The sequence below is a fragment of the Oryzias latipes genome, chromosome 19, assembly GCF_002234675.1.
Source record: "Oryzias latipes chromosome 19, ASM223467v1".
Classification (NCBI taxonomy): Eukaryota; Metazoa; Chordata; class Actinopteri; order Beloniformes; family Adrianichthyidae; genus Oryzias; species Oryzias latipes.
The window spans coordinates 22,430,899-22,455,598 of record NC_019877.2 but is presented as its reverse complement, the minus strand read 5'-3'; the positions used below and the strand labels follow the sequence as shown (position 1 = coordinate 22,455,598).

General features: G+C 48.6%; 2 protein-coding genes across 3 annotated transcripts; both read left to right on the top strand.

Annotated features, from left to right (window-relative positions):
- Positions 1-1,090: 1,090 nt before the first annotated feature.
- LOC101174708 (Usher syndrome type-1G protein homolog) lies at positions 1,091-13,999 on the top strand. The gene is made up of 3 exons (XM_004080716.4): positions 1,091-1,392; positions 12,456-12,903; positions 13,057-13,999. Exons 1-3 carry the CDS (start codon positions 1,229-1,231, stop codon positions 13,876-13,878), a joined length of 1,434 nt encoding a protein of 477 aa, XP_004080764.1. The 5' UTR covers positions 1,091-1,228; the 3' UTR covers positions 13,879-13,999.
- A 553-nt stretch (positions 14,000-14,552) lies between these two features.
- fads6 (fatty acid desaturase 6) lies at positions 14,553-24,413 on the top strand. 2 transcript variants are annotated; one of them, XM_023949667.1, is made up of 7 exons: positions 14,554-16,264; positions 16,295-16,424; positions 18,117-18,283; positions 20,040-20,220; positions 20,318-20,505; positions 22,275-22,454; positions 23,516-24,413. In XM_023949667.1, exons 1-7 carry the CDS (start codon positions 16,031-16,033, stop codon positions 23,663-23,665), a joined length of 1,230 nt encoding a protein of 409 aa, XP_023805435.1. In that variant the 5' UTR covers positions 14,554-16,030; the 3' UTR covers positions 23,666-24,413. The 2 variants fall into 2 exon arrangements, with proteins under 2 accessions (XP_023805434.1, XP_023805435.1); XM_023949666.1 differs by having other exon boundaries at positions 14,553-16,424.
- Positions 24,414-24,700: the final 287 nt, after the last annotated feature.

Below are 24,700 nucleotides of genomic sequence, written 5' to 3'. Positions count from 1 at the left end.
CGTTTAAAAGAAAAACTGTGGTGCCGTTTGTGTCAATAATAATAATAAAAACAACAAAAGTGAAGCTGTCCCTTTGAGAGTTTATTACATTTTACAAACTGGGCAGATTTGTGGAAACTACCGAATAAAGCTGATGAGTCACACAATGAAGCTACAGGAAATAGTATAGGAAGGATCCAGAGAGAAGCTGTGGTTCCTGAGGAAGAAGAGTGGAGATGTTCAGGACCGGGATGAGAGCTGGAGGACACTGGTGACAGAGAAGTTGAAGGTGGAGATGGGACTACATTAAGAGCTTTCAGCTCCTTCTTGTTTCCATGGTGATGGACAGACTGACAGATGAGGTTAGACAGGAATCTGTGGACCAGGATGTTTGCAGATGACACTGTGATGTGTAGGGAGAGCAGGTGGAGGACGATCTAGAGAGGTGGAGGTTTGGTCTGAAAGGAGAGGAATGAAGCTCAGCTGCAGCGGAGAAGAACTGAAGAGGAATGATGGAGTTAATCCTGAGATGATCAGGAATGAGGACATCAGAGGGACAGATATGTAAGCAGGGAGCAGATGGAGACAGTTTGGACACGTTGAGGGGAGGAACAGTGATGATGATGGTGAAAGGATGCTGAGGTTGGAGCTACCAGGAAAGAGGAGGAAGACCAGAGAGGAGGCTGGTGGAGGTCGAGGAGGAGGACATGATGGAGGTTGGTGGCAGGACAGGGTTAGATGGAGACGTATGTTTATGCAGCAACTCTGAAAAGGAGACGCTAATAGTCAAAAAGAATCTATTAAAAAAGCAATAAACTATATATTTATAAATATATTTAATGGATATACACATTTTAAAAAATGTGTAAAATGTATTATAATCAAATCAACAGACTTAAAATTGCTGCCTTGCAAGAACATGCAGAAAATCAAAGAGCATATGTAGTTTATAAGTTAAAATGAGCTTTAAAGACTCCTCTTTAGCTTTGCTTTCTGTTTTATTGTTTACCCCCCCCCCCCCTCCCCCGGAAGGTTTTATGCAAATGAGATGCTAACTGGACGATGACGTCATTCCCTGGCTTTCAGACCAGCCAATCGCGGCGTTTCTTGCTTTGGGAGCCGTCAACACCGTCGCTTAGCAACGAGCCCGTGTCCCGCTTCGTGCTGCGGGACCGGACCGAGCCGACCTCTGTGACAGGGAGGTGTCTTCCCCCCCTCCATGGAACCGCGCTGAGCACGAGCCGCTGCCATGAACGACCGGTACCACCGGGCGGCCCGGGACGGGCACCTGGACCTCCTGCGGGAGGCCACGCGGAAGGAGCTGAACGGCCCGGACGAGGACGGGATGACGCCGACCCTGTGGGCCGCCTACCACGGCAACCTGGAGGCGCTCCGGCTGATCGTGAGCAGAGGGTGAGCGCGGGAATCGAACCCCCAACCTTCATTGTCTGCCTATTGGTTCCACGGCTCTTATTTTGAAAAGTCATCCTCATGAACACTGACGTCATCCACATTCCTGAATCAGTAGTGATCGGATAAGTGATTGAATATTTATTGTTTGAAACACTGATTGGATTTTTGTTCTAACCGTCTCTTTTCTATTTGAGTCGTTTCTGCTGAACAAAAGCGTCCTTTTCATTCTTAACATGAGGAATCCTTATCCTGACTCTAAAAATGTACATTTCTGTCAAATTAAAAAGTAAACAATGACTTTGAACAAAAAAAAAGGCTGATTTTAGAATAAGATAGTATTTTGTTAGAAGTAAAAAGCAGTTCAGCCTCATGGAGGCCGGATCAGATCCGACTGGCCTCCACATTCTCACAGCCTCATTATGGAAAAGGTCAGGTTTGCTCAGGCGTTCAGAGCGGACGCTCATCCACAGCAGAGACACAATCTGAAAGCACAATCAAAGAGGTGGAGGTCAGCCGAAGCGGAAAGATGACTTCTCTTTGTATTTTCTTTTCTTTCTGTATGATTAAACATAAACATATCATCTTCTTATGATCGTCTATCTAGAATTAGGAAAATAAACCCTTCAGCGTGAAAGTTTATTTTAAATTTATGCTTGTTTTTTTCTTGTCAGACATGAGTCCTAGATGTCCTAAAGTACCTTGATAAAGTCACTTTTTACAGTATTTGAATCCGTTTTGTGCTAAAGAAGCTGCGCTGTGCTGCTGTGTTATTCATTCTTCACTCAGAGAAAACCTCACCGTCCACTGCAGTGTAGTAACACCGCTGCTGCTTTGATGAGATGCTGCTGTGAAGCTCACTTTCACCGCCGTTTACCACAGAACAGCAGAAATGTTCTGTTTTTTTATTTTTGGCTTCCTTGGTACTCAAAAAACAAACAAACAAGCATTTCTGCTGTTGTTTGGCTCAAATTAGGGTTGCAGAACACTTTCTGGATTATGAACAGAAGTGAGGCACAGAACTGGAAGGAATCCATGCATTGCAGCTGCATGCTCATCGTGCAGCCGCAAAGTGTCTGTTGTGCTGTTATAGGGTTTTTTATTGTGCATCTGCGGGGTGTCTGTTTTGAAGCCGCAGAGTGACTGTTGTGCAGCCGCACTCTGAGTGTCTGTGCAGCTGCGTGGTGTCTGTTGTGCAGCCGCAGGGTGACTGTTGTGCAGCTGCGGGGTGACTGTTGTGCAGCCGCAGGGTGTCTGTTGTGCAGCCGCAGAGTGTCTGTTGTGCAGTCGCAGGGTGTCTGTTGTGCAGCCGCAAGGTGACTGTTGTGCAGCCGCATAGTGTCTGTTGTGCAGCTGCGGGGTTACTGTTGTGCAGCTGCGGGGTGTCTGTTGTGCAGCCGCTGGGTGACTGTTGTGCAGCCGCAGGGTGTTTGTTGTTCAGCTGTGGGGTGTCTGTGCAGCTGCGGGGTGACTGTTGTGCAGCTGCGGGGTGACTGTTGTGCAGCCGCAGGGTGTTTGTTGTTCAGCTGCGGGGTGTCTGTGCAGCTGCGGGGTGTCTGTTGTGCAGCCGCGGGGTGAAAGTTGTGCAGCTGCAGGGTGTCTGTGCAGCTGCGGGGTGACTGTTGTGAAGCCGCAGAGTGTCTGTTCTGCAGCCGCAATCTGAGTGTCTGTGCAGCTGCGGGGTGTCTGTTGTGCAGCCGCAGGGTGACTGTTGTGCAGCTGCGGGGTGACTGTTGTGCAGCCGCAGGGTGTCTGTTGTGCAGCCGCAGAGTGTCTGTTGTGCAGCCATAGGGTGTCTGTTGTGCAGCCTCAAGGTGACTGTTGTGCAGCCGCATAGTGTCTGTTGTGCAGCTGCGGGGTTACTGTTGTGCAGCTGCGGGGTGTCTGTTGTGCAGCCGCGGGGTGACTGTTGTGCAGCCGCAGGGTGTTTGTTGTTCAGCTGTGGGGTGTCTGTGCAGCTGCGGGGTGACTGTTGTGCAGCTGCGGGGTGTTTGTTGTTCAGCTGTGGGGTGTCTGTGCAGCTGCGGGGTGTCTGTTGTGCAGCTGCGGGGTGAAAGTTGTGCAGCTGCAGGGTGTCTGTGCAGCTGCGGGGTGACTGTTGTGCAGCTGCAGGGTGACTGTTGTGCAGCTGCGCGGTGACTGTTGTGCAGCCGCACTCTGAGTGTCTGTGCAGCTGCGGGGTGACTGTTGTGCAGCCGCACTCTGAGTGTCTGTGCAGCTGCGGGGTGACTGTTGTGCAGCTGCGGGGTGACTGTTGTGCAGCCGCAGGGTGTCTGTTGTGAAGCCACAGAGTGTCTGTTGTGCAGCCGCAGGGTGACTGTTGTGCAGCCGCAGGGTTACTGTTGTGCAGCTGCGGGGTGTCTGTTGTGCAGCTGAGCTAAACAACAGACACCCCGCAGCTGCACAACAGACACCCCGCAGCTGCACAACAGTCACCCCGCGGCTGCACAGACACTCAGAGTGTGGCTGCACAACAGACACCCTGCAGCTTCACAACAGTCACCTTGCGGCTGCACAACAGACACACACGGCTGCACAACAGTAACCCTGCGGCTGCACAACAGTCACCCTGCAGCTACACAACAGACACCCCGCAGCTGCACAACAGACATCCCGCAGCTGCACAACAGTCAGCCCGCAGCTACACAACAGACACCCCGCAGCTGCACAACAGACACCCCGCAGCTGCACAACAGTCACCCCGCGGCTGCACAACAGACACCCCACAGCTGCACAACAGACACTCTGTGGCTGCACAACAGACACACTGCGGCTGCACAACAGTCACCCTGTGGCTGCACAACAGACACACTGCGGCTGCACAACAGTCACCCCGCAGGTGCACAACAGTCACCCTGCGGCTGCACAACAGACACCATGTAACTGCAAAACAGACACCCCGCAGCTACACAACAGTCACCCTGCGGCTGCACAACAGACACTCTGCGGCTGCACAACAGACACCCTGCGGCTTCACAACAGTCAGCCCGCAGCTGCACAGACACTCTGCGGCTGCACAACAGACACCCTGCACCTGCACAACAGACACTCTGCGGCTGCACAACAGACACCCTGCACCTGCACAACAGTCACCCTGCAGCAACACAACAGACACCCCGCAGCTGCACAACAGACACCCTGCAGCAACACAACGGACAACCCACAGCTGCACAACAGTCACCCTGCAGCTGCACAACAGACAACACACAGCTGCACAACAGACAACCCGCAGCTGCACAACAGACAACCCACAGCTGCACAACAGACACCCTGCAGCTGCACAACAGTCACCCTGCAGCAACACAACAGACAACCCACAGCTGCACAACAGTCACCCTGCAGCTGCACAACAGTCACCCTGCAGCAACACAACAGACAACCCACAGCTGCACAACAGTCACCCTGCAGCTGCGCAACAGTCACCCTGCAGCTGCACAACAGACAACCCACAGCTGCACAACAGACACCCCGCAGCTGCACAACAATCACCCCGCGGCTGCACAGACACTCAGAATGTGGCTGCACACCAGACACCCCACGGCTGCACAACAGTCACCCCACAGCTGCACAACAGACACTCTGCGGCTGCACAACAGTCACCCTGCAGCAACACAACACACAAGCCACAGCTGCACAACAGACCACCCGCAGCTGCACAACAGTCACCCTACAGCTGCACAACCGACAACACACAGTGCAGCTGCGGGGTGTCTGTTGTGCAGCTGCAGGGTGACTGTTGTGCAGCTGCAGGGTGACTGTTGTGCAGCCGCAGAGTGTCTGTTGTGCAGCTGTGGGGTGATTGTTGTGCAGCTGCGGGGTGACTGTTTTGCAACTGCGGGGTGTCTGTTGTGCAGCTGCAGGGTGACTGTTGTGCAGCTGCGGGGTGTCTGTTGTGCAGCTGTGTGTTGTCTGTTGTGCAGCTGCAGGGTGACTGTTGTGCAGCTGCAGGGTGACTGTTGTGCAGCTGCGGGTTGTCTGTTGTGCAGCTGCAGCTTGACTGTTGTGCAGCTGCAGGGTGTCTGTTGTCCAGCTGCAGGGTGACTGTTGTGCAGCTGCGGGGTGTCTGTTGTGCAGCTGTGTGTTGTCTGTTGTGCAGCTGCGGGGTGACTGTTTTGCAGCTGTGGGTTGTTTGTTGTGTTGCTGCGGGTTGTCTGTTGTCCAGGTGCGGGGTGACTGATGTGTTGCTGCGGGGTGTCTGTTGTGCAGCTGCAGGATGTCTGTTGTGTAGCTGCGGTGTGTTTGTTGTGCAGCTGCAGGGTGACTGTTGTGCAGCTGTGGGTTGTTTGTTGTGTTGCTGCAGGGTGTCTGTTGTCCAGCTGCGGGGTGACTGATGTGTTGCTGCAGGGTGTCTGTTGTGCAGCAGTGGGGTGTCTGTTGTGCAGCTGCAGGGTGTCTGTTGTGCAGCTGCGGGGTGTCTGTTGTGCAGCTGCAGGGTGACTGTTGTGTTGCTGCGTGGTGTCTGTTGTGCAGCTGCGGGATGTCGATTGTGTAGTTGCGGGGTGTCTGTTGTGCAGCTGCGGGGTGTCTGTTGTGCAGCTGCGGGGTGTCTGTTGTGTTGCTGCAGGGTGACTGTTGTGCAGCCGCAGAGTGACTGTTGTGCAGCTGTGGGGTGATTGTTGTGCAGCTGCGGGGTGACTGTTTTGCAACTGCGGGGTGTCTGTTGTGCAGCTGCAGGGTGACTGTTGTGCAGCTGCGGGGTGTCTGTTGTGCAGCTGTGTGTTGTCTGTTGTGCAGCTGCAGGGTGACTGTTGTGCAGCTGCGGGTTGTCTGTTGTGCAGCTGCAGGTTGACTGTTGTGCAGCTGCAGGGTGTCTGTTGTCCAGCTGCAGGGTGACTGTTGTGCAGCTGCGGGGTGTCTGTTGTGCAGCTGTGTGTTGTCTGTTGTGCAGCTGCGGGGTGACTGTTTTGCAGCTGTGGGTTGTTTGTTGTGTTGCTGCGGGTTGTCTGTTGTCCAGGTGCGGGGTGACTGATGTGTTGCTGCGGGGTGTCTGTTGTGCAGCTGCAGGATGTCTGTTGTGTAGCTGCGGTGTGTTTGTTGTGCAGCTGCAGGGTGACTGTTGTGCAGCTGTGGGTTGTTTGTTGTGTTGCTGCAGGGTGTCTGTTGTCCAGCTGCGGGGTGACTGATGTGTTGCTGCAGGGTGTCTGTTGTGCAGCAGTGGGGTGTCTGTTGTGCAGCTGCAGGGTGTCTGTTGTGCAGCTGCGGGGTGTCTGTTGTGCAGCTGCGGGGTGATTGTTGTGCAGCTGCGGGGTGTCTGTTGTTCAGCTGCGGGGTGTCTGTTGTGCAGCTGCAGGGTGACTGTTGTGCAGCTGTGTGTTGTCTGTTGTGCAGCTGTGGCTTGTGTGTTGTGTTGCTGCAGGGTGACTGTTGTGCAGCCGCAGAGTGTCTGTTGTGCAGCTGTGGGGTGATTGTTGTGCAGCTGCGGGTCGACTGTTTTGCAACTGCGGGGTGTCTGTTGTGCAGCCGCAGAGTGTCTGTTGTGCAGTCGCAGGGTGTCTGTTGTGCAGCCGCAAGGTGACTGTTGTGCAGCCGCATAGTGTCTGTTGTGCAGCTGCAGGGTGACTGTTGTGCAGCTGCGGGTTGTCTGTTGTGCAGCTGCAGGTTGACTGTTGTGCAGCTGCAGGGTGTCTGTTGTGCAGCTGCAGGGTGACTGTTGTGCAGCTGCAGGGTGTCTGTTGTGCAGCTGTGTGTTGTCTGTTGTGCAGCTGCAGGGTGACTGTTTTTCAGCTGTGGGTTGTTTGTTGTGTTGCTGCAGGGTGTCTGTTGTGCAGCAGTGGGGTGTCTGTTGTGCAGCTGCAGGGTGTCTGTTGTGCAGCTGCGGGGTGACTGTTGTGTTGCTGCGGGGTGTCTGTTGTGCAGCTGCGGGATGTCTGTTGTGTAGCTGCGGGGTGTCTTTTGTGCAGCTGCGGGGTGTCTGTTGTGCAGCTGCGGGGTGTCTGTTGTGTAGCTCCAGGGTGAATGTTGTGCAGCTGCAGGGTGACTGTTGTGCAGCCGCAGTGTGTCTGTTGTGCAGCCGCAGTGTGTCTGTTGTGTAGCCGCAGGGTGATTGTTGTGCAGCTGTGTGTTGTCTGTTGTGCAGCTGTGGCTTGTGTGTTGTGTTGCTGCAGGGTGACTGTTGTGCAGCCGCAGAGTGTCTGTTGTGCAGCTGTGGGGTGATTGTTGTGCAGCTGCGGGGTGACTGTTTTGCAACTGCGGGGTGTCTGTTGTGCAGCTGCAGGGTGACTGTTGTGCAGCTGCGGGGTGTCTGTTGTGTAGCTGTGTGTTGTCTGTTGTGCAGCTGCAGGGTGACTGTTGTGCAGCTGCGGGTTGTCTGTTGTGCAGCTGCAGGTTGACTGTTGTGCAGCTGCAGGGTGTCTGTTGTCCAGCTGCAGGGTGTCTGTTGTGCAGCTGTGTGTTGTCTGTTGTGCAGCTGCGGGTTGTCTGTTGTGCAGCTGCAGGTTGACTGTTGTGCAGCTGCAGGGTGTCTGTTGTCCAGCTGCGGGGTGACTGATGTGTTGCTGCGGGATGTCTGTTGTGTAGCTGCGGGGTGTCTGTTGTGCAGCTGCGGGGTGTCTGTTGTGCAGCTGCGGGGTGTTGTTGTGCAGCTGCGGGGTGTCTGTTGTGCAGCTGCGGGGTGACTGATGTGTTGCTGCGGGGTGTCTGTTGTGTAGCTGCGGGGTGTCTGTTGTGTAGCTGCGGGGTGTCTGTTGTGCAGCTGCGGGGTGTCTGTTGTGCAGCTGCAGGGTGTCTGTTGTGCAGCTGCGGGGTGTGTGTTGTGCAGCTGCAGGGTGACTGTTGTGCAGCTGCAGGGTGACTGTTGTGCAGCCGCAGAGTGTCTGTTGTGCAGCTGTGGGGTGATTGTTGTGCAGCTGCGGGGTGACTGTTTTGCAACTGCGGGGTGTCTGTTGTGCAGCTGCAGGGTGACTGTTGTGCAGCTGCGGGGTGTCTGTTGTGTAGCTGTGTGTGGTCTGTTGTGCAGCTGCAGGGTGACTGTTGTGCAGCTGCGGGTTGTCTGTTGTGCAGCTGCAGGGTGACTGTTGTGCAGCTGCGGGTTGTCTGTTGTGCAGCTGCGGGGTGTCTGTTGTGTAGCTGTGTGTGGTCTGTTGTGCAGCTGCAGGGTGACTGTTGTGCAGCTGCGGGTTGTCTGTTGTCCAGCTGCAGGGTGTCTGTTGTGCAGCTGCGGGGTGTCTGTTGTGCAGCTGCAGGGTGTCTGTTGTGCAGCTGTGTGTTGTCTGTTGTGCAGCTGCGGGTTGTCTGTTGTGCAGCTGCAGGTTGACTGTTGTGCAGCTGCAGGGTGTCTGTTGTCCAGCTGCAGGGTGTCTGTTGTGTAGCTCCAGGGTGTCTGTTGTGCAGCTGCAGGGTGTCTGTTGTGTAGCTGCAGGGTGTCTGTTGTCCAGCTGCAGGGTGTCTGTTGTGCAGCTGCAGGGTGTCTGTTGTGCAGCTGCAGGGTGTCTGTTGTCCAGCTGCAGGGTGTCTGTTGTGTAGCTCCAGGGTGAATGTTGTCCAGCTGCAGGGTGTCTGTTGTGCAGCTGCAGGGTGTCTGTTGTGCAGCTGCGGGGTGTCTGTTGTGCAGCTGCAGGGTGTCTGTTGTGCAGCTGCGGGGTGTCTGTTGTGCAGCTGCAGGGTGTCTGTTGTGCAGCTGTTTGTTGTCTGTTGTGCAGCTGTGTGTTGTCTGTTGTGCAGCTGCGGGTTGTCTGTTGTGCAGCTGCAGGTTGACTGTTGTGCAGCTGCAGGTTGACTGTTGTGCAGCTGTGTGTTGTCTGTTGTGTAGCTGCGGGGTGTCTGTTGTGTAGCTGCAGGGTGTCTGTTGTCCAGCTGCAGGGTGTCTGTTGTGCAGCTGCAGGGTGTCTGTTGTGCAGCTGCAGGGTGTCTGTTGTCCAGCTGCAGGGTGTCTGTTGTGTAGTTCCAGGGTGAATGTTGTCCAGCTGCAGGTGTCTGTTGTGCAGCTGCAGGGTGTCTGTTGTGCAGCTGTGTGTTGTCTGTTGTGCAGCTGCGGGTTGTCTGTTGTGCAGCTGCAGGTTGACTGTTGTGCAGCTGCAGGTTGACTGTTGTGCAGCTGTGTGTTGTCTGTTGTGTAGCTGCGGGGTGTCTGTTGTGTAGCTGCGGGGTGTCTGTTGTGCAGCTGCGGGGTGTCTGTTGTGCAGCTGCGGGTGTCTGTTGTGCAGCTGCGGGTTGTCTGTTGTGCAGCTGCAGGGTGACTGTTGTGTTGCTGCAGGTTTATGAAGTGTAGACTGAAGATCAGCTGTTGCTCAAAGGTCCCAGTGATGGATGCAGCAAAGACGAAACTACATGCTCAGATGGACAAAGTAGCGGCACAACCTTTATGCCACTTCTGATGGTACAACCGTATTTGAAATAATGTAGAATGCCAACAAGTCTGAAGAGTCCAGCCTCTCCTGAAGCTGATCCATCCCTGAATAGTAGAAGCTAAAGGCAGTTTGATCAGGATCACAAGTCGAAGCAAGGATGAGATACGGATAAAACGAGATAATGTAAGGAGCGGAAGGATGGAGAGAATAGAGGAAATACTGAGGAGGACAAACAGAGCAATCATTTTGGTTTTTTGAGTGACAATAAATCCGTACCAAGAAAAAGAGAGAAAAACAAAATAATTATCATCTTCTCAGACTTGGAGCTGCAGGTAGTCAGATTACTGTCTGAGCTACTGGAGTATGATACGTGGGCCCGCATGTGGTTTCATGACCCCTGTGACGTGTGTGGTAGCTGTGTTCCCAGGTGTCTGTGGAAAAGACTCTAGGTGTGTGGGATGAATAATGAAGCGTCACATTTAACCTGCAGCTTCAATTATTGATCAGGAGGAAGAGGAGGGGCTCGTCAGAAGTCAAGGCGGGCTCCGGCAGCAGTATTACTACACTGCAGAACAGCAGACCTGCACGGTTTTTTGGAATAACCCCAAAATGCAGAAACGGAAACAAGCAAACCCATATAGACTGTAAATAGCCTCGTTTCTTCCAATCCACTTTATTTATATAGCACATTTCTCAAACAGGCAGTTTCCAAAGTGCTGTACAGTGACCAAAAACCAGACAAAAGATTACCAAACAAAATAAAAACAAAGTACACTAATAAAATGAATAAAAATAAAAACAAGATAAAAATACTGACAAAAACACAGATAAAAAACACAGAAGACCACAAAACTCACGCTGTGTTAAAAGCTAGAGAGTAAAAATGTGGTTTAAGACGAGACTTAAAACACTCCGAAACACACACGAAGGCAGAGCGGAACGCTCTGTGGAACACAGCTTAGGGCCGACAACAGAGAACGCTCGGTCTCCTCTAGTTTTGAGCCTCGTCATGGGCTCCACAAGCTGGAGCTGACCTCTGACCTCATAGCACGAGCTGGTTTCTACATATGAAAAGGTCAGAGATTTATTTTGGATCCAGTCAATGTAGAGCTTTAAAAACAAACAATAACATTTTAAAATTAATCCTAAAATTAACAGGAAGCCAGCGCAACGACGCAAGAATAGGTGTAATGTGCAGCGGAGTTCTGGACTAACTGTAACCGGGAAAGGGGCTTGTGGGAAACCCCGGGGTAAAGTGTGTTGCAGTAGTCCAGTCGTGAAGAGATGAAAGCAAGCACGACCTGCTCCAAAATAATAAAGGATAAAAAGGGTTTAACTTCAAATAAAAACCGCAAATGATAAAAACTAGATTTTAAAATGCCATTTATCTGTTTATCAAATTAAAAAACACTGTCCACGATGACACCAAGGTTGGTGACTTTGGTCCCCACGTAATGCTGAATGGGCTCCAAGTCAAGATTGGCCCTGGGTCCAAATATCATGACCTCTGTTTTTTTCCTCATTAGGCTTTAAAAAGTTCTGTGCCAACCAAACTCTGACGTCCCCCAGACAGTTAAGTAAGAGTGTCAGGGGGCTGCTTCCATTATTTTTAACAATGGGCATGTACAGTTGACAGTCATCTGCATAAAATTGATAGGACAAGCCATGTTTCTTAAAAAATTCAGCTAAAGGATGCAGGTATAAAGAAAATAGTACAGGTCCTAAAATTGAACCCTGGGGAACTCCAGAAAGTAGTGGAGTAGAGGACGAAGTGGAGTCCCCCACCCTAACCATAAAGGACCGCCCTGACAGGTAAGATTTAAACCAGTTTAGGGCGGTCCCTAATTCAAGGCGGTTTAAAAGAGTTGTATAATCCACTGTGCCAAAAGCAGCAGTCAAGTCTAAAAGTACTAAAATAGCAGAATTACAATGGAGTCTCTTCAACCTGTGCAGTGGTTCTCAACGTTCTCATATTAGCCCTGTCGTCTGAACACCGTCAAAAGGTTTTAAAAACATCCTCGGTTGGACTTTGTTCCACCTCCTTCCAAACGGCCTGGAGTTTCTGCAGCTCACAAAGACACAGTTCTTGGTCTGAGTCTGTCAAAAGGCTCAAATCTTCTAACCCTTGTGCTGTCTTATGGGGTCAAGATGACCCCACTCCCAACGCTAACGTGCCTTGGAGGCACGGGAGGTTGGGAGTTGGGTCATCTAGACCCACTAGACAGAGCTCTGAACCTTTTTTCTTCAATGATTTGTGATCTTCACTGGTGTCCATGGATTACATGAAATCTTTCCACCTTTCTCCACCTTTGTCATGGTAGGGAGAACACGTTAATGTAAGGGTGGGGTCATCTGGACCCCTCAAGATGGCACAAGGGCTAAGGTATAGATCCTCCTTGACCTTGTGTTAGAATCCTTCTGCCTCAAAAGATGCAAAAAATTCTGTGAAGATCGAGAAGAATCGTTCTGCTGTCTCTGAAGAGTGTTGGCAAAACCTCTGTTGTTGTTTTTAGTAAAATATTTCCCAAAAAATGGCTGGTTCTACATTATAAATGTTTTCTGCTTCTTTTATAAAATAAAAAAGCAAACTAAAGAAAAACTCAAATTTACATGCAGCCTCAGCTTGAGCTCCCAGGCGAGGAGCAAAGTCGTCATTTAAACCGTTTGTGTTTTATTATTTTGTATTCAATTAAGAATGAGATCCACAGGGAACTTTACAGATCCCCAAAGAACATACGCAGCACTACATCAACAGTGACCGTTGCCGCCCCTTTCTTTCAGAGGCGACCCTGACAGGTGTGACATTTGGGGGAACACGCCGCTCCACCTGGCAGCTGCCAACGGCCACCAGAACTGCCTCTCCTTCCTGGTGGCCTTCGGTGCCAACGTGTGGTGTCTGGACAACGACTACCACACCCCGCTGGACATGGCTGCCTCCAAGGGTCACATGGACTGTGTTCGCTATCTGGACTCTATTGCTGCCAAGCAGACCACCCTGAACCCCAAAGTGGTGAGTAAGCTCAAAGAGCGGGCGTTCCGCTCCGCAGAGCGCCGCATCAAAGACTGCGAGAAGCTCCAGAGGAAGCATCGGGAACGCATGGAGAAGAAGTTCCTGAAGGAGTCGGCAGCTTTGGACAACCTGGATGCGATCAGCTTCTCCAGCTACACCAGCAGCAGCACGCTGAGCCGGAAGTTCAACACCGTGTCTTCTAACGTGACGTACTCACAGGTTGTTGACCTTTGGTTTGGTTCTGATCTTAAGTAAGGCTGGATACCTGCTTGTTTGTAACTGCATAGAAATCTTTGTCTGTGTTGACGATGGATCCTGTCTTTGTCCAATTCTGATGGAAACTTATTTTGTAATTGACTGCTGTCTTCTCAGGCCACACTGCATTCAACAGCCAAAGGTAAAGCCAAGATCCAGAAAAAGCTGGACAAGAGGAAACAAGGTGACGGAACGTTCAAGATCTATGAAGATGGCAGGAAAAGCGTGCGCTCGCTGGCTGGCCTCCAGCTCAGTAACGACGTCATGTTCCTCAAACAAGGCACTTACGCCAACCCCCGAGAGCGCTCGCGCCTGAACATCCGCGACATGTTCCACCATGAGAGCGACGACGACGCGGAGAGCTTACCCCGTGCCATGAGCGATCCGGGCCTCTACGAGGCCGCGTACTCAGAGATCAGCGCAGACTCTGGCCGGGACTCCTTGTTCACCCGACCCGGACTTGGCACCATGGTTTTCAGGAGAAACTACTTAAGAGGGGGCATGTTTGGAATTGGGGAAAGGGATCAAGGAAGTGTGGCAGGAAGTGAACCGGTAGGCAAAGCACCTAACGTTCGTCTGCACGGACTGCTGCCTCAGCACTCGCCTAGCTTTGATGAAGATAGCATTGGCAGTGCTTTGAGCCTGCAGGAGAGGAACCTGCAGGAGCTGCCCTGGGAGGACACCGGCATCGGGCTGGACGAGGACATGGAACCGCAGGAAAACCCGCTGGAGACCTTCCTGGCCTCTCAGAGCCTCAGAGAGTTCTTGCCCATCTTCCTTAGAGAAAAGATCGACCTGGAGGCCCTGCTGCTTTGTTCGGATCAGGATCTCAGTGGGATTCACATCCCGTTAGGCCCTAGAAAAAAGCTGCTGGATGCTTGTAAGAGACGTCTTCAGACCATAGAGGAACCCGAGGCCATTGAAGACACCGAGCTTTGAGACGCAGTTTCCTGTTGCAAATTAAGAACTACAGTAAACCCTTGTTTTTCGCGGGGGTTACGTTCCAAAAAGAACCCGTGATAGGCGAAATCCGTGAAGTAGAAACCTTAATTTTTTTTTACAATTATTCTACAATTAAAAACTCTATTATACGTTGAAAAGAAAGAACAAACCATTTTACAGGCTCAAGCATTTGTTTCACAAATCAAAGTACTTTAAAAACGTTTTTTTCAACAAATAACGTCTGTACTGTACTGTCAAATAATAATTTTAATCTTCAATGTGAACAGAAGGCTTCAAATTGCGGAGATTAGCCCCGCCCACCGCGACCCGAGTAATTGGATTAAACGGGAGAAAATTTAAAATGAATATGAATAAAATACAAAGTACAGTGGGACAAATAGTGACTCAGGTGTATTTCACTGCTCTTCAGACTGAGCCGCTGCATCCTGACTCCGCTCTGCAGTGTTTTCTTCTTTTGAAGCCCGCGGTGCAGGTCTGTTTGTTCAGGAGAAGAACACAGTGATTGGCAGTTGTTGTCGCTCTTTTTCTATGGGTTTTAGAGAAACTCGAAATTGCAAGAGAATTTGCACGTACGTAATTTAAATTTGGCAAACTGTTTTACGTACGTGTACATATTAAACTGCAACTTTATTGACGCACAGGTAGAGAAGAAGCGGAGTGACTTTTTAGCCAATCAGAATGCAGAACACAATGCACGATGCAAATCCGTCAAGTAGCGAAACTGTGAAAAGTAAACCGCGTTATAGGAGGGATCACAGTATAGCATTCCAAAACCTGTATTTTGGTCAATAAAAAAAGAAAGGTCAGCAGGATTGTAGAAGCATCAACTATCAGTTCTTTGGCTTTCAAAGAACTGGTTCAAAAAAAGTGTCAAATAATTTACTGCAGCAGTAAATCCTATTCTAAGTCCTGATAAATATATTAAACAAAGTCTGTTCCTGATACCAAGCACGTGCGTGTGACGAAAAAACCGGCTTCCATCTGGCTTCATAACAGAAGAAACAGCACCATCTAGTGGCAGCTTGGTAGGATGACATCAATGGTTCAAGCTACAGTTGTTTAAAATGCACTAATTTTATGAAGCTTTTGTAGTTTTTAGATTTATTAGTTTTCTAAAAAATCAAACATTTAGTCAGGGGAACACTATTTTAATACTAGCTTTATTTTTCAGCTTCTAAATGGATCAAACTTTACACATTTTCTAAGAAAATTCCTCCATAGCGACAAATGTGTTTGCAGATTCCTTTTTTTTCATAATAAAAGAGTTCTCTCAAAGAAAAAGCAACAGTTAACGTTTCTGCATTCCTTTATTTAGCTTTTTTCCGCAATCGTTATGAAACTCCTCAACTCCTCGTCGTGGTTGAGGAGCAGCCGCAGACGTCGAGCCGTGGTCACAGTGAGGCAGCAGCATGTCGTGCAGAGGTTACAGGGTGTCCTGTAGCACTGCAGGCTCCGGTTGCTTCCCATCACCTTTGGTTTCAGCGCGTGTCAGCACCTGTACCTGCATGCACGACTGTCAGCTTCTGAACATGTATCCATAAAAGAAACAACATTTAATAAAATGAAAATTCCTTTTTTGTTTTTGTTTTTTTGCATAACCTGAAAGGTGTGAGGTTCACAGAAACATGAAAACTTTAACCACCATTAAGGTCCTGTTTCTGCCACTGTTGTTTGTATCTTGAGATTTTCATCAATGGTTATTTTAGGTTTTATTCTTTCCAGCCTTAGTTTTGTCTTTTTTGTTTACTTTTTGATGCATTAGGAAAACCTTCCAGCTATTAATGAACCCACAGGTCTACAGCAGATTGTACTCTTAAACTACCACAGGCTTGTTTTACTGTGAAATGATGCGCCTGACCGCCTGCAGAAAAGCTGATGCAGCGTCGAGTAAAGGACACTTTTTACAGAAACCCCAACAGCCGCAGGTTAAAGACGCTCCCTCTCTCTTCTCAGGACATTTCCCAAGGTTAGCATCAGGGAAGGGGAGGAGCCCACACAAAGAGAAGGAGACTGACATGCAGAATGCATGAGACACCAGAGAGGACTGATGACGACTCCTGGATCCATCATTTCCAGAGAGTTCAGGCGGTTTGGCAGCAAAGTCTGCAGGACGATCAGCTGACACGAGATGAAGGAGGATCTCTGCAGAGGTCTGGAGGCGTCAGGAAGGGGCCGTGCTTATCCGGCAACGATCACAAACGAGAGTCCTGCAGTGCTGACTTTGGAGCCGATGGTGCAGCGTTCACAGCCGGCCTCTCTGGCACGCTGCCTTGTTTCTGAGCCGGCTGTCAGCATGCAGCGGGTACCGACTCAGCAGGACGATGGAGCAGGAGGTGACGCAGAGGGAAGAGGGGATTCTGTGGGAAGGAACGAAGCCGCAGGAGGAGAAAAGGCGGAGAAGGAGTCCATGATGATGGAGCTGACCCGGCTGGTGCAGAACCTGGTGAAGGAGAGCAGCTGGTGGGAGAGGAGGGGAGTGGACTGCTGCATCTTAGCAGCAGCTTTCCTCTGTTTGCCTCTGGGTAAGAAAAAAACTTCCTCTCACTGTTGTTAGCCCCAGCTGTCTGATGGGGAACTTGACTCTGTCACTCAAGCATCAGAAAGTCCTTCAGAATCTTCTGTCAACGTTTGTCTTATGCTGTGTTTGCTTAAGCTAACAGTAAGAAACTAAACCCTGAAAACAAAAGTCAACTACAAAAATGTAAATATTTCATCATCAGTAAAGCTGAGCAGCTCTGCAACATGGACACTCAGGCTCGGTCATGCAGCAGTGAGATGAAGAGTGTGAGATGAAGAGGTGTCAGATACACGCAGCACAGCCGCCTCCAGTGTCAGCTCCCATTTCCCTCTGTGCTTCACCTTCCTGCTCATCAGGACGTCCTGGCTTCCAGATGCAGACAGCCATGATGTGTCTGTAAAAACGGGTCTCTTCTCTTTTTCTCTGTTTGCTATTGTGCTTTTTAATTCATCTGAAGCAATTGTCTCTCACCTTGTGGAACAAAATCTACCGTTTGAGAGATTTTTTAGGGATGTCTGACAATAAAACCCCAAAATTCAGATGTTAATTCTCATCCTGCCTCAAATTCTTCATCCAAAAATGATCCCTGCAGCCAGGAGTCGTTCAAAAAGGTTTAGATTTAATCCCATTCATGCAATTTTTCTGGAAGTTGTAGCTTGTGTAGTTTGATTCATTGGTGACATTTCTTTTCATCTCCCCGTCGTGTCACTGAACGCCGTGTCACACAGCCGCTACACACATTTTGCACATTTTGGTGTGGTCTTTTGTGATAAAGACGTGATCTACGTCATTCATACGTGTTTCTTGTGTTCTTCGATGTGCTCAGACGTCCATCGACGATTTTTGGCCGACAGGTTTTTACGTGAATTCAGTTTTGTTCAGATGAGAAATACGCAGTCTACGCGTATTTTATGTAGTTTATACGCAATTCTTACGTAAATCTTTTGCAATTGTGCGGGTTTTTTGTGAGATCCGTACACAAATGTGTGTCTTTCCACGACCGTCCCTCGTTTGTCTAACAGACTTTTCATGCATGTACCTTTAGATCACGTAAATGGCCCTAGCGGCTCTTTTTATTGATCTGATGCCTTTCTTTGTATTTTACAACCTTCATGACAACTTGTTCTGACCCCTACCATGACACTGCCACCACCTCCATATTTGACTGATAACTGGGAAAAAGCATCAGACCTTTTTCTAAAGTTTTGCTTCAGTTGCACCTTTCATCGTGTTCCCTTTCCAATCCTTTCAGCTCTCAGAACATTTAACCTCAGGACCTGCAGATCTCTTTGCTCTATCTTATTATCAAACCATCACATCGATTAAATGATCCTTTTTTTTCTTCTGCGCGTGTTGCCCTATTCCTTTTGGTCGACTGTTGAAAGGTTCTTTGCTTTTTCCATTTTTCTCTCAGAAGCTCCATGAAATCCCAAACGTAATTGAAACAACCTTGTAAGTTGAATCCAGACTCATTTAAATCTCTGTCTTTGTTGTTCAGAGCATCTTAATGATGAGCCTTTTGTGCTCTATCATAGAGCCAAACAGCTTTTTTTTACTTCAAGTTCAAAATTGTTGTAATCGCATTACTTTTGTGGTGCTTTTACTCATTCTGAAAGGACGTCCTCGTTGTAGGATCAGTGATAAAACTGTTGGCAGGGTTGCAGGAAGGTCTCACTAACCTTTTGTGTCTGGGCAGCCTTCCTGCTGCTGGGATCCTCGCGGCTGCTGTGGCTTTTGGCGGGCGTGCTGCTGATGGGCGTGGCTCACGCTGTGATCACCGTCAAAGGAACCCACCTGGCCAGCCACGGGGCACTGAGCGAGTCCCAGGCGTGGGGGAAATTCTGGGCCATCTTTTTCATTGAGGTACCGAATGAAGAAAAGAGAACTGCTGATGAAGACGTAAAGGTGGCGGACTCACTCAGAGGCTGTAACCTGTAGGCGGGTTTTGTTACATGCATGGTTCTGTATAGAACCGCAGAGTCATTTCCATGCATGGGTCAAATCTGATTTCTGCACTGAGAGCCACTCAGAAGGTCACTTCTGGAGACAGAAAGACAGACAGTCACACAAAAATACATACAGGTAGGCGGATAGACGGGTAGGCAGGCAGGCAGACAGGCAGGCAGACAGGCAGGCAGGCAGGCAGGCAGGCAGGCAGACAGACAGACAGACAGACAGACAGGCAGGCAGGCAGGCAGTCAAAGAGACAGACAAACAGTCACACAAAAATACATACAGGTAGGCGGATAGAGGGGTAGGCAGGCAGGCAGACAGGCAGGCAGACAGGCAGGCAGGCAGACAGACAGACAGACAGACAGACAGACAGACAGACAGACAGACAGGCAGGCAGGCAGGCAGTCAGGCAGTCAAAGAGACAGACAAACAGTCACACAAAAATACATACAGGTAGGCGGATAGACGGGTAGGCAGGCAGGCAGGCAGGCAGGCAGGCAGGCAGGCAGGCAGACAGACAGACAGACAGACAGACAGACAGACAGACAGACAGACAGGCAGGCAGGCAGGCAGGCAGTCAGGCAGTCAAAGAGACAGACAAACAGTCACACAAAAATACATACAGGTAGGCGGATAGACGTGTAGGCAGGCAGGCAGACAGGCAGGCAGACAGGCAGACAGACAGGCAGACAGACAGACAGACAGACAGGCAGGCAGGCAGGCAGTCAGGCAGTCAAAGAGACAGACAAACAGTCACACAAAAATACATACAGGTAGGCGGATAGACGGGTAGGCAGGCAGGCAGACAGGCAGACAGACAGGCAGACAGACAGACAGACAGGCAGGCAGGCAGACAGACAAAAAGACAGACAGACAGACAGGCAGTCAGACAGATAGACAGACAGGTAGACAGACGGACAAACAGACTGACAGACCGATAGACAAACAGTCACACAAAAAGACATACAGGTAGGCAGGCAGGCAATCAGGTAGACAGATAGACGGGTAGGCAGACAGGCAGTCAGACAGACAGACAGACAGAAAGGTAGGCGGCTCACAACCATCTGAACTGGAGAAAAAGGGGAACCGCCCACATCCTCATGTCAACCCGTCTTTAGAATAGAAATAACCACTTTACTTCAAACTGTGACTTTATTGGGTGAATTTCTCCTCTATGAGATTATTTATTATTAGTTATTATTATTAGTGATTAGTTATTGTGTGCATTTCTGATTATTGAGACTGAAATAACTCCATATTGTTTAAGTTCTATAACTACAGGTCAGAAAAAGTCCACCTGATGTACCCTCCAAAGATGCAAATATTGAGAGTTTTTCTGTGGAAGAATATTCATAATATGACCTCAGAGATAAAAAGAAATAGTCAGGACCTCCAACCATGTGTTTGGACTGAAAGCTGTCAGCAGTAACATTGCAACAGTAATGTCTACAGATTCTGTCAAACACATGTTTGAAGCGACTGGCACACTTTAGTGCTTTTCTTTAGAACCTGCTGCACTTTACAAAGCGAGGCCTTTATTTTGGGCCTCAGCTTGTCAGACAGCACAACATAAAAAGTAATGTCCTGTATGTAGACTGTGCTGACTCATGATGGTGCTCTGGTTGTTGTCTTTAAAAGAACGGGCTTCCTCTGTCATTCCACTCAGATCTGCGGCTCCTTCTCAGCCCAGGCTGGCGTCCAGGGCCACATCAAGATGCACCATGCTCACACTAACATCATTGGACTGGGAGACTCCAGCGTGTGGAAGGTCCCCTCCCTGTCCCGCACGCTCTACCTCTTTGTAGCTCCCCTCGCCGTGCCCATCATTACCCCGCTGGTTGCCCTCGGTGAGATGCCTGTCATGTGTTAATCTCTCCCTCCTCGTGTTGGCTGGGGTCTGACTTGTTTCTCACCTTCCTCCCTCCCTGCTCCTCTGCTCTGAAGCTCAGGTCAAAGGTCGCTCTCTGGCTCTGCTCGTGAGGACGGTGCTGAACATAACTCTGGGTCTGTACTCGCAGTACTGGCTGCTGACCAACATCTCTGGGTTCCGGTCAACGCACAGCGCGCTGTTCTGCATGCTGGTGTGCAGAGCCATGTTCTCGGTGCCGTTCATCCACGTCAACATTTTCCAGGTGAGAATCTGTCTGGTCATCTAAGACTTTGGGTTTCTTTGGCTCAGAAAGGCCCCAGCTCTGGGCGAAGAGGTTTATCTTTCATGCATTTATCACCTGCCACAACTTAGTCTGGGTTCATTTGGTGCCACACTATGGGAAGAGTGAGTTCTGTAACAGAACTCTGAGAAACTTGGCCTGAAAGCAGCTTTGTTCCACTTTGTTGAATAAAGGGATGAAAGGACTCATTCATGTGAGAAAGGTTCCTGCAGGTCATTGTGCATTGTTGGATCATAAAGCTCAGGTTCGTTGCGTGGTCTAACAGGGCAGAGTGTTTGTTCAGACAGGAGGTGCTGGGCCTGAGACCCTCTCTCCTGGGTCCCGTGGTGCTGTTGTTGGCTGATGTCCCAGTTCCCCCCTCCGCTGAGCTCGGACCTTTGAGGCCCAGTTAACCCTTTGGTTGATATTACAAAAAGCCCACTGAACTTTGGAATGTTTCACAACATTTTCCTTTTTCGTTTTTTTTTTCTTACTTGCTTTGTATTGCACTTTAAACACACAGTTGAAACATACAACAGTAAAATAGGTTTACAAAGCAAAACAAAAAAAGTAAGAAATACCTTTGAATGCCTCTGCTCCACAGGTTTTTCCAACATTATCCATGTATAAATCCTTATAATGGCCATTTCTCCCATCTTTCTTATCAAAGACCTTCTTGAGTTCTTATGCTATAGTTCAACAATTCCACCATTGTTCCCATTCTGCTGTGTTGGTGAATCTGTCTTGTACCTTTGTCTTGTGATTGTTTCCTGCGGGGAGAAACTTTTGGACTAAATATCGGTTATTTTTCAGTACATTTTCAGATATATTGCCCAGATCTTTGGTATGATGTAGCCCAGGGCCTTGGTTATAATCTGGTTAATATTCTTCCAAAAGGGACTAGCTTTGGGGCAAGACCTACTATACTATGGGACCTTGTTAGGGTTTTAAAGAGAAGCCACTGTCAATGAGCAACAGAAAGAAAAGCCAACGCTGCCCTTTCAACCGACGGGTCTTTACGGTGGAATTCCGTTGAGAAATACGTAGTTTACACATATTTCATGTTGTTTATACACAATTGAATCGGTTAGTTCAAAAGGGGCCCAAGTCCAAGAGGTTTGTTTTTCCAGGGAATATTTCTAATTACAGAGCTTAAAGGGAGGCTACACCAAATTATTAATACTTTACCCAGCTTACAAATGCTATAATATGAAGCACCTCACTTTTATCATTTCAGAGGACTAGCAAACTAAAGTCTCTGGACTTGGGCCCTTCTTGAATTAAACAGGGGCACTGCCATATTGGATAACTAATGCTGCCATCTATGGGATAAATCTAAACCCATGCAAAAGAGGCCCAAGTCCAGGAATTTTGCACTTAATTCATTTTAAATGTCAAGCATAGTCAATACATTACAACAGACTTGGGACTTTATTGCACATAATCAGATAGCTTTTTCCTTGAAGACCATAGAACATATAATATCTCTATTTTGAAAAGATTGTGGACTTGGGCCCCTTTTGAACTAACCGATTCAATTAATATGTAAATCTTGTGCAATTGTGTGGGATTTTTGTGAGATACATACACAAATGTGTGTCTTTCCACGACCGTTACACGTCTGTCTAACAGACTTTTCATGCATGAACCACCAATGTAGAACTTTTATATCACGTAAACGGCGCACAGATCAGGTTCAAATGATGTAGTTGACGCAGGAATCACTAACGATTGTGATTCTCTCCGTGCAGCACATCGGTTTGCCAATGTTCTCTTCCACACGCCGACCGAAAAGGATTCACCAGATGACCCACGGCGTGCTGAACCTGCCCCGTAACCTTCTCCTGGACTGGACGTTTGGACACTCGCTGATTAACTGCCACGTGGAGCATCATCTCTTCCCCTTTCTGTCAGACAACATGTGCCTAAAGGTCGGTCCTCTTCATGAACTTTGGGGCGTCATTTCAAATATGGTTGTTTAGTTTACATACGGGAAAACCGATCTCAGTCTCAGTTCACTGTCATCATATGAGAACTGGACTGAGTGACCCCTCCCCCCAAACAGGAAGTACCCGCTGGCTCCAAGAAAACAAAATCCCGTAGACGTCTATAGAGAAAAAAATCAGCTGTTCCTCAGTCATTCTAGTGGTCAGAAGAACCAATCTGGCCTTTTTTAACATCCTTTTGGTAATGCTTTTTTTTACGATACTTTTTCTGTGGTTCAAGTTACTCACATTATAAATTAACCAATCAGCATGTGATGCCTGCTGGCCCCCACATCCAACGTTTGAAATGTTTGATTGACAAATTCTCTGAAATGGATGGGGTTTGGCATTCCAACAAGCTCACTCCTGATTGGTGACAGCAGTCGCCATAGAAACGTGGATCCAGGCCGACTCGGACCAATCACTGCTTACTAACCTCGCCTGGCTCCAAACGCTGGCTCCGTATCGCGGAAAAATAGCCACTGAGTCGACCTTGTTTGGTTGAAGCCGTAAGTAAGGCGTTTTCCTTGGATGATGTCACACTGGCTCAGTCCATTTTTCTGATACAGTCAATGTGAACAGCACAACAGATCTGCAGTACAGTCTTGTTAGTGTTTCACTTTCAAAATAAAAGCCTGGACCTTGCTTAAATAGAAAGAAGCCACAGACGTTTGTTGAGTCAGAAGAAGCAATAGAAGCGGTCCTGGGGTCAGATGGGGCCATGTTTCTGCTTAATTATCAATGATCTTCGTTCTGATAAAGTTCAGGATTAGTTTGTGTTCCAATAGTTAAAACTTGGTCCACAACTACTTTTGAATCTCTACTCTCAAAGTCAGGACAGGATTCTGTTCTCCAGGACAACAGGACATTTTCAGGATTGTTAAGGTCATAGGCTGAGGCTGTTTCATCCATTGATGTCCATCCCAATGATGTCTTCTGCTGTTTCTCCACTGTTCTTCATTTTACTCCACGTTAACTGAACTGTTTCCACATGTTGGTTCCTCCAGGTGAAGCCTGTTGTCTCCAAGTATCTCACTGAAAAGCAGCTTCCCTATCAGGAGGACCGCTACCTGTCGCGCTTGCACCTGTTCTTCCAGAGATACCAGGAACTGATGGTGTTTGCACCCCCCATCACAGAGCTGGTGGGGGTACAGTGATGAAGGACTGACGAGGATCTCTGTCTTTAAAATACCTTTAAACTTGAAACACTCCCCTTTGCAATAAATTATACGTTTTTACACATCAGCTGTAAGTTTCAACAAGCAATACGAAAACCTAAAGTGAACTTTTTTGTGTGTATTTATCAAAATGATTTCTACTTTTGATCAATTACCACTCAAATGAGACAAAAGTGGTACGTTTAATGTGATGCGACTGTTAATAGAAAAGAAAACGTGTCTGCAGCTTAATGAACAAAAACCTTTTCTCTCCTGATTTTTCTCATAGCATAATCTCAGGAAGGTTTATATTTACATTGACAGCACAGGATGCCACAACCTCAAGAAGAGGCGTGGAAACAAACTGTCGGATGTTGTTATCTTCAGTCATTTTAAATAGAGTCTAGTTTTCACAATCGTGGCTGTAGAAAGTTAAAACAGGGCGAGTCAAACTGAGTGTTACTCTCTCATGACGACACTAGAACACAAACACAACACTCCCTGGAAAATCTTACTCTTGTGGGACGTTCATCACGTTTTTGTCAGCGCTTCCAGAGCTGTTGGACATTTCTTGCACTTTTTTTCCAGGAATCTGCAGACACGTCGGGGACCTTTTGTGTTGAGATTTTCTAAATTCCAGCGACGCAATAGAGCAAAGCACTGTGACTGTATCACTGTATGCTATCTTCAATTTTCACATTGTTGCAGCCCAGGGCAAAACAAACCAAATAAAAGCTGTTTAACTTGACGGTTTCTTCACTGTGGTGCATCTGAACAGAAACACGGCATTTAGATCGGGTTTCTTAGAAAAACGACAAACTTCATCTCCATCTCGGAACGCGACACAACTGGACTCAGTTTGGCAATGTTTTTAAGATGATAAAAACAAGAAGACCCAAAATTAGTTCATTCAGGTCTTCAGGAAATTTCTCTTTTGTGTCCTGAGTTAGATTCATTCTAAAAGGTCATTCATTTGCATATTGGTTGTTCAAATTGAAGTTTGTTGCTGTTGTGTTATAAGTGTTGACACACAAA